The following is a 15,636-nucleotide window of genomic DNA, read 5'->3' on the forward strand; positions in this document are numbered from 1 at the left end:
GACAGAGCCTATTCAACCAATCGTTGTTCTTGCGTCTGTAGCGCGGGTTTTTAATACCTTATAATGTTTTAAACGTATTATTAGACATTTATTTATATTGGCTATAGCAATTCGTCAATGGACTGAATACAAAACATATCTGTATGGTTATTGTGTTTATGGCTAGTCAATTCATTGGTTATCTACTGTCAGAGTGAAGTATGGCGTCACCACATTCCGCTGCCCATATTAGGCTTAAAAATAAGTAATGGGGTCTTCTAGCCTACTCATCATACCTAACACTCCTCATGGACCCTATTAATCAGGTGTGTTCAAGCAGGGCTGGAACAAATGCCTGCACTCCCAGTGACTCTCCAGGAGGGTTCGGCTACTCCTATTCTAGGTTCCATGCAGAGGAACAGAGTGGACTCATTAAGAAAATAGATACAATGACCAATAAAGATGTAGATTAAGATATATTTTAATCAAGTACAGTCATATATGAGGAATTACATGAATACAGAGAGACAGTGTTACATGATCAAACAGTAAAGGTACTATGATAGGCACTCATCTGGCTTTCCGTATTGTCCACAACTCCTTCCTGTATGCATTTGGCCCCATATACGTGGATAATGGATACATACAATAATAACCCACCGGGCACACACTGGTCGCATCAATGTTGTTTCCACGTTATTTCAATAAAATGACATTGAACCAAGGTGGAATAGACGTTGAATTGACAACTGTGCCCAGTGGGAAGGCATTTTAACAAGCATTTGGAGAAATTAAGGCTTTCACATTGTTTCCAGTAGTCTATATGGAATTGATAACCAAAGCAAAGTCGAAACAAGTTTAGCTGTATATGTAACACGTAAGTTAATGTTGATATGTTAATAACAACCAATACAATGAGATACATAAGTGTCCCAACAGTAAATGCCAATGGGCTAATATAGGTAAGAGGTTGATAATTAGGCTTGCTCAGGCCAGTACAGTTGCTAGCTCCACCAGTTTGCTTGGTGGAGGGGTGGACTAGGAGCAGGCAGGGTTGTGTGTATCTCACCCCAGGTAGAGTAGCAGGTGTGTGGGGGACAGAGAAAGGACTGGCAGGGTAAACCTCTCAGAGTCCCAGCGTGTTCTTCTGCACCTGGTAACCCAGAAGGGTGTTTCCAGCCTGGACACACTCGGACACACTGGCCACTGAAACACACAACATCACCAGGACAGGCATCATTATACTTGACTTTCTCCATGCTGTGGTGGTAAATACATGTAGCTAAATAACTTGGCACACTATACACATTTTAGAAAGATAACTCAATCTGAATATGCATAAACATTTACATTTCAAAGTTAAGGAATTGAAAGGTGATGATGAACGTTTTCACAATAACTGAAAGTGTACCCACGTTTTTAGGTTGATATCTGTAATAAAAATGTGTGTCCCAATTAGTTTAATATTGATGCATATATTGTAACATTTGACTAAATACTGCCTCTATGTAGCTGATGAAACATAGCCAACATTGATGGGTGTCAAAAAGTTCATGGTTCAAAATACATTTCTGCAGATTGTGCAAAACGCCCCCATCAGAGGACTCCGATTTCGATACGGTGATATGTATATTTATGTGATATGTATTATCTAACGCTTAAAATGTCTTTCCTTTTTTCTTACTTAGCAGTGCTATCAAGATTGAGCAACCACGCTAGCAAATCCGTTAGCTATATTTCAGAGGTAAAAAGTTGGATATTAAATGATGTGTGGTCTGTCGCGCAGGTGAATTTTACGATATACAGCGTGTCCCACAAAATGTGTATACATATACATTTTTTGAAAACTCTCAAAACCGAACTTAACTCAAATAAACTGCAATAAAAATTGGTGGTCAGCTAACTAGAAGGGTGTATTTAGTCGCAAAACGTACCGTTATTTTCCGTTATTTTTCTATATTAGCCCACACAGCTACAAGGGTGCACTTTCAACCTATGGTCCATGCCATGGAGGACTGCGGGGCAGAGATGGCTATCCTCCAGGCTGCCAAGGTTAGGCATCTTTTGTTTTTAGGAGATTACCACATGTATGTGAATTTTATCCCCTAGTTACAGTTTTATTTTCTTATCTACCAAGGTGCATGGTGTACCTCGGCAGACCCTGGCGGACAGGCTGAGCGGCCGGGTGACCCATGGTGGTCGCAGTGGACCACCCACATTGCTTGCAGTATTGTATCTACTGCGCCAGCCATGGGTTCCCCTTCACCAGACAGAGGCTGATGAAATACACTGACAAAATACGCAGGTATTTGGTGTTCTATGTGTTTATGTATGTAGAATGCTGGACTGACTGTTCTCAATGTGTGTGATGTAAATGTGGATGGTGATGCCAAAACAAACATTTTCATCCTGGATGGACAATTTTATATCCTATTCTATTGTAGGTTTCGGCACCAAGAGGAAACAATCTCACCACTGGGGAAGAGGTGGTGGGAAATGTTTTGGAGGAGGCACAAGAACCTGAGCTTGAGGAGGCCGGACACGCTGGACAGGGGGAGAGCTGAGTGTGCCACACGTCCGATGATGGACACCTTCTTCACTTCTTATGTTTAGCACTTGGAGGAGAGTGGGTTGAGGGAGAAACCCAGATAAATCTAGAACTGTGAAGTCTGGGTTTTGTAGCGACTAGAGCACAAAATGTACCAGCAGGCTCCGGGGACCAAGGAGCACATCACAGTGCTGGCCTGCTTCAACGCAGCTGGGGAGGACATCCCCCCATTTATCATCTACCCCAAGTGTTTCCCCGGTAGCCACTACACACTTGGGGGCCCTCCCCAAGCCTTGTGTGAACAGTCAAACAGTGGCTACATTGACAGGGACCAATTCAGGAAGTGGTTTCAAATCAAATCAAATTGTATTAGTCACATGCGCCGGGTGTAGACTGTAAGGTCTACACAACAGGTGTAGACCTTACAGTGAAATGCTTATATATTTTTTTAATAAGAATAAGAAATAAAGTAACCAGTAATTAAAGAGCAGCAGTAAAATAACAATAGCGAGACTATATACAGGGTCTCGGTACAAAGTCAATGTGCAGGGGCACCGGTTAGTTGAGGTAATATGTACATGTAGGTAGAGTTATTAAAGTGACTATGCATAGATGATAACAACAGAGTAGCAGCGGTGTAAAAGGGGGGGGGGGTGTAATGCAAATAGTCTGGGTAGCCATTTGATTAGATGTTCAGGAGTCTTATGGCTTGGGGGTGGAAGCTGATTAGAAGCCTTTTGGACTTGGCGCTCCGGTACCGCTTGCCGTGGGGTAGCAGAGAGAACAGTATTTGACCAGAGGCCTTCCTCTGACACCGCCTGGAGTAGAGGTCCTGGATGGCAGGAAGCTTGGCCCCAGTGATGTACTGGGCCGTTTGCACTACCCTCTGTAGTGCCTTGCGGTCGGAGGCCGAGCAGTTGCCAAACCAGGCAGTGATGCAACCAGTCAGGATGCTCTCGATGGTGCAGCTGTAGAACCTTTTAAGGATCTGAGGACCCATGCCAAATCTTTTCAGGCTCCTGAGGGGTAATAGGTTTTGTCGTGCCCTCTTCATGACTGTCTTGGTGTGCTTGGACCATGTTAGTTTGTTGGTGATGTGGACGCCAGGGAACTTGAAGCTCTCAATCTGCTCCACTGCAGCCCTGTCGATGAGAATGGGGGCGTGCTCAGTCCTCCTTTTCCTGTAGTCCACAATCATCTCCTTTGTCTTGATCACGTTGAGGGAGAGATTGTTGTCCTGGCACCACACAACCAGGTCTCTGACCTCTTCCCTATAGGCTGTCTCATCGTTGTCGGTGATCAGGCCTACCACTGTTGTGTCACTTGATGATGGTGTTGGAGTTGTGCTTGGCCAAGCAGTCATGAGTGAACAGGGAGTACAGGAGGGGAGTGAGCACGCACCCCTGAGGGGCCCCCATGTTGAGGATCAGCGTGGTGGATATGTTGTTCCTTAGCCAGAGGGAGGTGTTTAGTCCCAAGGTCAGAGGGAGGTGTTTAGTCCCAAGGTCCTTCGCTTAGTCACACCACCATAGCAGCCTCATCTGGTGTCCCTGCCCCCTGCAATTTGAATACAGCCACCTCCCCAGGTAAAGACATGTTAAATTACCTAAAAAGGACTGTTTGTTATGTGTTTTATAAAACTGCAATGTTTAAACTTTTTTTTCTCTCTTTACATATCTACAGTCCATAGCACCAGCCCAGCATGTCCACCTCTTCCAAAACTTCTGCAGCTTCCTCCAGAGGTATTGATGTAAAAAAGTTGAAAAGGGTTTTCATGAAACATGCTCTGTCTAACACTACTTTTTCTCTCAACTGCAGCACAGAAAAGGAAGAGAAAAGCTTCACTTGCCACCTCTGTCACACCACCCATGGCATCATTCTCAGGTACTTCATAATCTGTTAGTTTTTCTCTCTCTCTGTTTAATCAATTACTGTTGTTGCTGTAGCACTTCTACATGTAGCAAAACCATGTTAATCAATTTCATATGTTTATATATCTTTCTCAAATAAAATAAGACACCACCTGCTGTGCTCGCAGGGAGCGTGATCGGCCTGCAAGCTCCCAGCAGGAGTGTAGATCTGAGGTGACATGGGTGTGCTGTGACTTCTGCCAGCACTGGTTCCACTGCAGGTGTGTGCTGTGACGTCTGCCAGCACTGGTTCCACTGCAGGTGTGCGCTGTGACTTCTGCCAGCACTGGTTTGACTGTAAGTGTGTGCTGTGACTTCTGCCAGCACTGGTTCCACTGCAGGTGTGCGCTGTAACTTCTGCCAGCACTGGTTCCACTGCAGGTGTGTGCTGTAACTTCTGCCAGCACTGGTTCCACTGCAGGTGTGCGCTGTAACTTCTGCCAGCACTGGTTCCACTGCAGGTGTGCGCTGTAACTTTTGCCAGCACTGGTTCCACTGCAGGTGTGTGCTGTAACTTCTGCCAGCACTGGTTCCACTGCAGGTGTGTGCTGTAACTTCTGCCAGCACTGGTTCCACTGCAGGTGTGCGCTGTAACTTCTGCCAGCACTGGTTCCACTGCAGGTGTGCGCTGTAACTTCTGCCAGCACTGGTTCCACTGCAGGTGTGCGCTGTAACTTCTGCCAGCACTGGTTCCACTGCAGGTGTGCGCTGTAACTTCTGCCAGCACTGGTTCCACTGCAGGTGTGTGCTGTGGGATCTAGAGGTGGCGGAGGAGCTGGATTTTTATTGTGAATTCTATGACAATATAGGGATGGAGGTCAAGATTTAATTGTTTGTTTTGTTTATTTTCATATGAAATTATTTATTTGTAAAAAAGAATATACATGTCTAATGTATAATATACATATATTTATTCAACCCACCTTGTGTACTTCTTCCTTTTCTTTCCAAGTGCATCTCTGCAACACAAACTCCAACACTGTTTTAATGGTTTATGTCAATGCACATGACTGAAATTAAAGTTTTATTTGATGTAAATTATTCATACTTATTTATATTTTAGTATTAAACTACTTTCTCAAAACATAAGATTCATCTGTAAAACAAATGATCAGACATTTGTTTACAACACTGAATATGTTGGTGAAGAACCATTTTTTAAGAGTCCACAGGAGGGCGCACCGGGCTACGCAATGAAAAGTTGACAGGCAAGGTCTCATTTTAAAACAAAATTAAACGGATATATCTTGTAATTGAACAAAATAGTAAGGTGGCCAATAACTGGGGACTGTATGCCGATTAATACGGGACATATTTATTTTGTTAAGCCGCTTATCAGAAAGCTGATAGTAGTATTTCCACAGAAATGTCAAACATGCTACGCTAATGTTTATAATTGTGATTATTTCCAGGGATACAGAACATCCTGAAATACAGTATATGTAGATGTCTTTGTTAGAAAGAATACTGTATTTCTCTTGACAGAGTGATGCTGCGTGTAAAAAATGTCCCAACTTACCCCACTCTCCCCTACAGGAAGAATCATCAATACGAAGGCTTTTGTTCTCACAGGGGTGAAAAACCCCTAACCTACAGAACTCTCCCACACTGCTGCTCACAGACAGGTTGGGTAGGTTTACTTTAGATTGGGTTTTACAATTCATCTTTTGAGTCAAAAAGACCAGTGGTTAGAGCTTTACTTTCCAGACAGGTGCAATGGGTTCTGTAACAAACTCTATTAAAACCAGTTAGTCGAATTCTTTCAGGTGGGAGGTGACAGAGATAGCTGTGGGATCTCTGCCCCAACTAGGTAATGATAGGGGAAACAGTGCTTGTGGGCCCACCTGTGAGAACCGGCGTTCGTCTTCACCAGATCCAGAACTTCCTTGGTGTTCCCCACCTCACCGTCAGTGAACAGGAAGAGCTGTGGAGGACAGAGCGGGTATGTTGATCATGTGTCAACGTTAAATAATGTACGTGCAGCACTGAAGTATACTGAGTATGTTTCCTTAGTAACCAAAAACAGGTTTCCGGTCACAGTAAGCCAAGCGTGTTACTCTAAACACCACACACTCAAAATACACTGTTTGGTTGGGCGTAACTCTGTCACTAATCATGCTCTTGGTTGGGTGTAACACTGTCACTAATCATGCCATTGGTTGGGTGTAACACTGTCACTAATCATGCCATTGGTTGGGTGTAACACTGTCACTAATCATGCCATTGGTTGGGTGTAACACTGTCACTAATCATGCCATTGGTTGGGTGTAACACTGTCACTAACCATGCCATTGGTTGGGTGTAACACTGTCACTAATCATGCTCTTGGTTGGGTGTAACACTGTCACTAACCATGCCATTGGTTGGGTGTAACACTGTCACTAATCATGCTCTTGGTTGGGTGTAACTCTGTGTAACTAAACATGCCGTTGGTTGGGTGTAACTGTGCAACTAAACATGCCGTTGGTTGGGTGTAACTGTGCAACTAAACATGCCGTTGGTTGGGTGTAACTGTGCAACTAAACATGCCGTTGGTTGGGTGTAACTGCAACTAAACATGCCGTTGGTTGGGTGTAACTGTGCAACTAAACATGCCGTTGGTTGGGTGTAACTGTGCAACTAAACATGCCATTGGTTGGGTGTAACTGTGCAACTAAACATGCCATTGGTTGGGTGTAACTGTGCAACTAAACATGCCATTGGTTGGGTGTAACTGTGCAACTAAACATGCCATTGGTTGAGTGTAACTGTGCAACTAAACATGCCATTGGTTGGGTGTAACTGTGCAACTAAACATGCCATTGTAGTGAACATAAGGTTCATGTGATTGTAGTCATGGAAAGGTGGGAGGAGTTTATGGTGTTTCAGGAGGAGCCTATGTGAATTACAGTGTGTGTGTGTGTGTGTCTGTGTGTGTTTGTGTATGAGGTATGTATAAGGTGTATGAGTAAACTGTGTTAGCTACCTGTCGGGGAGGCAGGGCTGGCTGTAGATGCGCCACTCGGTCTAAGGCACTGTAAGGTACGTAAGATGTATTAGCTACCTGTCTGGGCTGGTCGGGGAGGCAGGGCTGGCTGTAGATGCGCCACTCGGTCTAAGGCACTGTAAGGTACGTAAGATGTATTAGCTACCTGTCTGGGCTGGTCGGGGAGGCAGGGCTGGCTGTAGATGCGCCACTCGGTCTAAGGCACTGTAAGGTACGTAAGATGTATTAGCTACCTGTCTGGGCTGGTCGGGGAGGCAGGGCTGGCTGTAGATGCGCCACTCGGTCTAAGGCACTGTAAGGTACGTAAGATGTATTAGCTACCTGTCTGGGCTGGTCGGGGAGGCAGGGCTGGCTGTAGATGCGCCACTCGGTCTAAGGCACTGTAAGGTACGTAAGATGTATTAGCTACCTGTCTGGGCTGGTCGGGGAGGCAGGGCTGGCTGTAGATGCGCCACTCGGTCTAAGGCACTGTAAGGTACGTAAGATGTATTAGCTACCTGTCTGGGCTGGTCGGGGAGGCAGGGCTGGCTGTAGATGTGTTTTAAAGGCTGGAGGATCTCTGTACCTCCCAGGTCAGCCCTCATTTCTTTCACCTTCTGCAGAGCCTCATCCATAGTCTTCTGGCTGTACTCCACACTCTTTCTGACATCCAGATAGATATACACACAAGGTCAAAGGGTCATCACCACAACATATTACAGACCCAAGCCATGGACATTTGAATCCTTCCCCTACCTGCTGCAAATGATTCAATGTAAACATGATTGAAACGGGTTGGAAGGAGAAAACACTCACGAAAAGAAGGACTCATAACTGGACCCAAAGCCAATGATGTTGAAGTAGCAGCCCATGGGCAGGCTTTTCAGCAAGAGCAGCAGAGTATCCTGCAAGAGAGATGTCCAACAAGTGTCTTTACTCTTCAATAAACCTTATAGGACAGTCTTAAAGAACTAGTACAGAGTAATCACAGTGTACTGGATTTAACTCCAAACTACCTCGTGGTGAATCCTGTGCAGATTGAGCTGTTCATTCACTAGAATAGGGTTGTGTGTGTGTGTGTGTGTGTGTGTGTGTATACCCTGGCACTGCCAATACGGTCCTGTGACCCAGACCCAAGGTGCATGGGGCATTCCATGCTGCCAGAGCGATCCACTACGAACAGGAACTCCCCGTGTGAGGTCATAGATGACATCACATCCTTGGGGAACTCTGGGTACAAGCTCAGCATGACCACTGGGTCACCCATCAGAGAGCCTGGGGGAGAGAGAGAAAGCGTGAGGGCGAGAGAAAGAGAACGAGAGAAAGAACGAGAGAAATAAATAAGTCTCCAACAGTCTTTCTCCTTCTCTCCCTCAGTCTCACCATGTCCCTCTCTGTAAACATGGATGAAGGTAGTAGACTAGACTACTCATTGATCTCATATCCACCAATCTACAACAGAGTATACCCACCCCCCTCACCTGGCTTGGCAGAAGCCTGTGCTGCCTCTACTATAGCAGTAGGCTGATGGGTGTCTTGGTAATACAACAACAGCTCAACGTCCCGGTCAAACTGATGACCTGCAGCCAGACTGACCTGCAGTTAGAACAACATTCACATGAACGCAGAGCAGTCAGAGAGGGAATTTAATCAGTGGCTAACTGCAAGCATTGCAAAGCAATATCTAGCCTGCTATTCAGTGGAGTGGGTCTGTGGTTTTAATTCTGGGTTGAATGGTCTCTATTCCAAGCTTAAAATGATAAACATTCAACATTGGCAATGGTGTCAATCCAGCATGATTTCTGCCGCGCTCAAATCAACTGTTAACTCAGAACTGGGAAATCTGACTTCAGTGAGTTCAAGACAACTGGGAACTCGGGGAAAAAACGAGCTCCGACTGGGAAAATACATTTTGAAAGGTCATCCAACTTGGAATTGTAAGTCGGGACCTCGGGCCTCTTTCTAGAGCTACAACCTGAAGATCACTGACGTCGTCATGACTCAACCTTGTTTTTCCCCAGTTGTCTGGAAAGCACCATAAATCCAGAGAACGCCATACTCAAGTCAAATTTCATTTGTCACATTTGTATTTTATTTAACCTTTATTTAACATGTGCCAAATACAACAGGTGTAGACCTTACAGTGGAATGCTTACTTACAAGCCCTGAACAAACAATGCTTTGAGCCGTTTTAAGAAAAAAAGTGTTAAGTAAAAAATAGATAAGTAAAAATAGAAAATAAAAGTAGCAAGTAATCAAACAGCAGCAGTAAAATAACAAGTGAGACTAAATACAGGGGGTACCGGTACAGAGTCAATGTGCGGGCCACTGGTTAGTTGAGGTAATTGAGGTAATATGTACATCAGGTAGTGTTAAAGTGACTATGTATAGATTATAAACAGAGAGTAGCAGCAGTGTAAAAGAGGGGTCTGGGTGGCCCTTTGATTAGCTGTTCAGGAGTCTTATGGCTTGGGGGTAGAAGCTGTTAAGAAGCCTTTTGGACCTAGACTTGGTGCGTGAACAGGGAGTACAGGAGGGGACTAAGCACGCACCCCTGAGGGGGCCCCGGGTTGAGGATCAGTATGGCGGATGTGTTGTTACCTTCCCTTACCACCTGGGGGTGGCCAGTCAGGAAGTCCAGGATCCAGTTGCAGAGGGAGGTGTTTAGTCCCAGGGTCCTTAGCTTAGTGATGAGCTTTGAGGGCACTATGGTTTTGAACGCTGAGCTGTAGTCAATGAATAGCATTCTCACATAGGTGTTCCTTTTGTCCAGGTGGGAAAGGGCAGTGTTGAGTGCAATAGAGATTGCATCATCTGTGGATCTAGGGTTTCTGGGATAATGGTGTTGATGTAAGCCATGACCAGCCTTTCAAAGCACTTCATGGCTACAGACGTGAATGCTACGGGTCGGAATGTCATTTAGGCAGGTTACCTTAGTGTCCTTAGGCACAGGGACTATAGCGGTCTGCTTGAAACATGTTGGTATTACAGACTTTTCAACCTGTCAGGGACAAGTTGAAAATGTCAGTGAAGACACTTGCCAGTTGGTTAGCGCATGCTCAGAGTACATGTCCTGGTAATCCGTCTGGCCCAGCGGCCTTGTAAATGTTGACCTGTTTAAAGGTCTTACTCACATCGGCTACGGAGAGCGTGATCACACAGTCGTCCGGAACAGCTCATGCTCTCACACATGCTTCAGTGTTACTAGCTTTGAAGCGAGCATAGAAGTACTTTAGCTCGTCTGGTAGGCTCGTGTCACTGGGCAGCTCGCGGCTGTGCTTCCCTTTGTAGTCAGTTTATAATAGTTTGCAAGCCCTGCCACATCCGACGAGTGTCGGAGCCGGAGTAGTACGATTCAATCTTAGTCCTGTGTTGACGCTTCGCCTGTTTTATGGTTCGTCGGAGGGCATATCGGTATTTATTGTTCATTTAAAAAAATATGTTTTTATTGAATATCCGGAACATACAATATACTTGCAGTGAAGCCGCTCAACAACTACACCACACCAGTCATCCAACAGACTCCCATTCATAGCGACACACAGAAGCATCCAGGGTCAATGCCCTGCTCAAGGGCACATTGACAGATCTCCCACCAGGCCAAAGAAACGTGAACACGAACCCTCCAAGATCCCCCCACAGTTCCCCAATAGCTGTCCCTCAACCATTCGAGACCCCTCCCACAGTCCCCCCCCAAGAATTAAAAATAAATAAAAATACAATTAATTCCATTCTCCACCCCCAAGAACCCCCCCAATGCTCCAACAACCAAGAAAATGAGCTAAAGAGAAATAAGAAAAAGACAGAGGAAAACAGCAAACAACAATGTAAAAAAACAACAACAAAAAAACAAAGGACATCAAGGATAACTAAAATTATAACAGCAATGCCAACTGTATATGTTTGTGTGCATGTCTGGCACTATTACATGTATGTGTGTGTTCTTATATGCTTTTATTTGAATGAGAGTGTGTGTATATGCATGTGTACCAACACCTGCACGGCATCAGCCTCAGGCAAACCGAGTACAGGTCCTGGTAATCCATCTGGCCCAGCGGCCTTGTGAATGTTGACCTGCTTAAAGGTCTTACTCACATCGGCTACGGAGAGCGTGATCACACAGTCGTCCGGAACAGCTCAAGCTCTCATGCATGCTTCAGTGTTACTAGCCTCGAAGCGAGCATAGAAGTAATTTAGCTCGTCTGGTAGGCTCGTGTCACTGGGCAGCTCGTGGCTGTGCTTCCCTTTGTACTATGTAATAGTTTGCAAGCCCTGCCACATCCGACGAGCGTTGGATATGGTGTAGTACGATTTAGTCTTAGTCTTGTGTTGACGCTTTGCCTGTTTGATGGTTCGTCGGAGGGAATAGCGGGATTTCTTATAATATTCCGGGTTTGAGTCCCACTCCTTGAAAGCAGCACCTCTACCCTTTAACTCAGTGTGGATGTTGCCTGTAATCCATGGCTTCTGGTTGGGGTATGTACGTACGGTCACTGTGGGGACGACGTCATCGACGCACTTATTGATGAAGCTGGTGACTGATGTGGTGTACTCCTCAATGCCATTGAGAGAATCCCGGAACATATTCCAGTCTGTGTTAGCAAAACTGTCCTGTAGCTTAGCATCTGCTTCATCTGACCACTTTCTTATTGAGCGAGTCACTGGTGCTTCCTACTTTAGTTTTTGCTTGTAGGCAGGAATCTGGAGGATAGAATTATGGTCAGATTTGCCAAATGGAGGGCGAGGGAGAGCTTTGTATGCGTCTCTGTGTGTGGAGTAAAGGTGGTCTAGTTTTTTCCCTCTGGTTGCACATTTAACATGCTGGTAGAAATGAAGTAAAACGGATTTGAGTTTCCCTGCATTAAAGTCCCCGGCCACTAGGAGCGCTTCCTTTGGATGAGTGTTTCCCTGTTTGCTTATGGCCGTATACAGCTCATTGAGTGAGGTCTTAGTGCCAGCATCGGTTTGTGGTGGTAAATAGACAGCTACAAAAAATACAAATGAAAACTCTCTTGGTAAATAGTGTGGTCTACAGCTTATCATGAGATACTCTATCTCATTCGTGCAAAACCTAAAGACTTCCTTAGATTTTGTGCACCAGCTGCTGTTTACAAATATACATAGACCATCACCCCTTTTCTTACCAGAGGCCGCTGTTCGATCCTGCCGAAAAAGCTTAAAACCTGCCAGCTGTATGTTATTCATGTCGTCGTTCAAGCCACGACTTGGTGAAACATAAGGTTTTACTGTTTTTAATGTCCCGTTGGGAGGATATACGTGATTGTAGTTTGTCTATTTTATTATCGATTGATTGTAAGTTGGCTAATAGGACCGATGGTAAAGGTAGATTACCCTCTCAGCGTTGGATCCTTGCAAGGTACCCGGACCTTCGTCTTCGATACCTCCATCTCTTTCTCCTGCCAATGACGCTGATGAGAGCCTTGTTGAGCGTCTGAAGTAAATCCTTCCCGTCCGACTTGTTGAAGAAAAAGTATTCCTCCAGTACTGGGTGAGTAATCACTGTCCTGATATCTAGAATCTGTTTTTGGTCATAAGACACGGTGGCAGAAACATTATGTACTAAATAATTTACAAATAACGTGAAAAAACATACACAATAGAACAATTGGTTACGGGATCATAAAACGGCAGCCAAAATGTCTTGTATGTTGCTGCATAAATTATGTAATCTGTCAGGGAGACGATGTATACTGTAGCTAAGAAAGTAATACTAAGTGCATGTTGTGTAGTAAGCTGTTAGTAGCCCATGTGCCTGACCCTAATAATTTCGCCTACTGTTCTGACTTGGTGGTGCACATGTAGCCTATAACCCATTTTAGAGAAATGTAATCATTGAATATTGTAAGAGCTTTCATTGTCTGCTTATATGTCCCCTTTATTTATCCTACGGTTCTGACTTGGTGTACAGGGAAAACACTGTAAGAACGGCCCATGTTCTGAAATCTGTAGCTGTACATTTCAAAAGTGCTGAACAGATATTTATATTGACTACGTCTGTCCTAGCTCGCTCATTAATGTCTTATTCGAAATTACGGATTGTCCCCTTATGCCATAGTTTGTACATCTCAATTGTCAGTAGAAACCAAATTTGTTTAAGCAAGTCAGCCATATCAGCTACAGTGGGGGGAAAAAGTATTTGATCCCCTGCTGATTTTGTACGTTTGCCCACTTACAAAGAAATGATCAGTCTATAATTTTAAAGGTATATTTATTTGAACAGTGAGAGACAGAATAACAAAAAAAATCCAGAAAAACACATGTCAAAAATGTTATAGAAGGATTTGCATTTTAATGAGGGAAATAAGTATTTAACCCCTCTGCAAAACATGACTTAGTACTTGGTGGCAAAACCCTTGTTGGCAATCACAGAGGTCAGACGTTTCTTGTAGTTGGCCACCAGGTTTGCACACATCTCAGGAGGGATTTTGTCCCACTCCTCTTTGCAGATCTTCTCCAAGTCATTAAGGTTTTGAGGCTGATGTTTGGCAACTCGAACCTTCAGCTCCCTCCACAGATGTTCTATGGGATTAAGGTCTGGAGACTGGCTAGGCCACTCCAGGACCTTAATGTGCTTCTTCTTGAGCCACTCCTTTGTTGCCTTGGCCGTGTGTTTTGGGTCAATGTCATGCTGGAATACCCATCCATGACCCATTTTCAATGCCCTGGCTGAGGGAAGGAGGTTCTCACCCAAGATTTGACGGTACATGGCCCCGTAAAATGATGCGGGGAAGTTGTCCTGTCCCCTTAGCAGAAAAACACCCCAAAAGCATAATGTTTCTACCTCCATGTTTGACGGTGGAGATGGTGTTGTTGGGGTCATAGGCAGCATTCCTCCTCCTCCAAACACGGCGAGTTGATGCCAAAGAGCTCCATTTTGGTCTCATCTGACCACAACACTTTCATCAGTTGTCCTCTGAATCATTCAGATGTTCATTGGCAAACTTCAGACGGGCATGTATATGCATTCTTGAGCAAGGGGACCTTGCGGGCACTGCAGGATTTTAGTCCTTCATGGCGTAGTGTGTTACCAATTGTTTTCTTGGTGACTATGGTCCCAGCTGCCTTGAGATCATTGACAAGATCCTCCCGTGTAGTTCTGGGCTGATTCCTCACCGTTCTCATGATCATTGCAACTCCACGAGGTGAGATCTTGCATGGAGCCCCAGGCCGAGGGAGATTGACAGTTCTTTTGTGTTTCTTCCATTTGCGAATAATCGCACCAAATGTTGTCACCTTCTCACCAAGCTGCTTGGCGATGGTCTTGTAGCCCATTCCAGCCTTGTGTAGGTCTACAATCTAGTCCCTGATATCCTTGGAGAGCTCTTTGGTCTTGGCCATGGTGGAGAGTTGGAATCTGATTGATTGATTGCTTCTGTGGACAGGTGTCTTTTATACAGGTAACAAACTGAGATTAGGAGCACTCCCTTTAAGAGTGTGCTCCTAATCTCAGCTCGTTACCTGTATAAAAGACACCTGGGAGCCAGAAATCTTTCTGATTGAGAGGGGGTCAAATACTTATTTCCCTCATTAAAATGCAAATCAATTTATAACATTTCTGACATGCGTTTTTCTGGATTTTTTGTTGTTATTCTGTCTCTCACTGTGCAAATAAACCTACCATTAAAATTATAGACTGATCCTTTCTTTATCAGTGTGCAAACGTACAAAATCAGCATGGGATCAAATACTTTTTTCCCCCACTGTATGTTTTTTTAAAAGGCAGTAAATAAGCCTGAATGAACTGTTTCGCTGCCAGAAAAGGCTCCGCTGATAGACAGGTCTAGCAGTGGTAAGGTGTTGGGACTCTGCTGTTGGGATAGCTTTATGTAGGCCCTAACAGTTTGTGGGCAGGGTTTTTCACCGTTATAGTGCAATTAATGTATTGTTTAGTGTTGTGTCGTGGCTTTGCCGGCATGCATCCCCTCCCCAAAAAATGTGTTTGCACCACCAAGATTTACATGCTAAAATCACCACTGGTCTGTGGATATCCAGTCTGTCAGCTGGCGCCTGGCTGCTTGAGCATGATCATATGATTAACTGCCTGGGCTGAGTTACTAGTGAGACACACAGCAATGGAATGGCTGGAATGGAATACTAACTATACAATTCAGGTAAGCAGCAGAAGGCCCCCAGTCACTATCTTTACTGGATCAGTGGTGTAAAGTACTTAAGTGAAAATACTTTAAAGTACTACTTAAGTAGTTTTTTGTGGT

At 44.7% G+C, this 15,636-nt stretch overlaps 1 protein-coding gene across 5 annotated transcripts; it reads right to left on the minus strand.

Moving 5' to 3' along the window:
* Positions 1–441: 441 nt before the first annotated feature.
* Positions 442–9,022, minus strand: LOC115163678 (von Willebrand factor A domain-containing protein 5A). Of its 5 annotated transcripts, none has more exons than XM_029715750.1 (7): positions 8,884–9,022; positions 8,502–8,677; positions 8,219–8,307; positions 7,921–8,065; positions 6,282–6,361; positions 1,395–1,410; positions 442–1,185 (listed from the first exon to the last, which is right to left on the minus strand). In XM_029715750.1, the coding sequence occupies exons 2-7, from the start codon at positions 8,667–8,669 to the stop codon at positions 1,045–1,047; spliced, it is 639 nt and encodes a 212-aa protein (XP_029571610.1). In that variant the 5' UTR covers positions 8,670–8,677; positions 8,884–9,022; the 3' UTR covers positions 442–1,044. The 5 variants fall into 5 exon arrangements, with proteins under 5 accessions (XP_029571610.1, XP_029571608.1, XP_029571609.1 ...); XM_029715748.1 differs by lacking the exon at positions 1,395–1,410 and adding an exon at positions 5,361–5,396; XM_029715751.1 differs by lacking the exon at positions 1,395–1,410 and adding an exon at positions 5,361–5,416 and having other exon boundaries at positions 1,062–1,185.
* Positions 9,023–15,636: the final 6,614 nt, after the last annotated feature.

The sequence above is a fragment of the Salmo trutta genome, chromosome 26, assembly GCF_901001165.1.
Source record: "Salmo trutta chromosome 26, fSalTru1.1, whole genome shotgun sequence".
NCBI lineage: Eukaryota > Metazoa > Chordata > Actinopteri > Salmoniformes > Salmonidae > Salmo > Salmo trutta.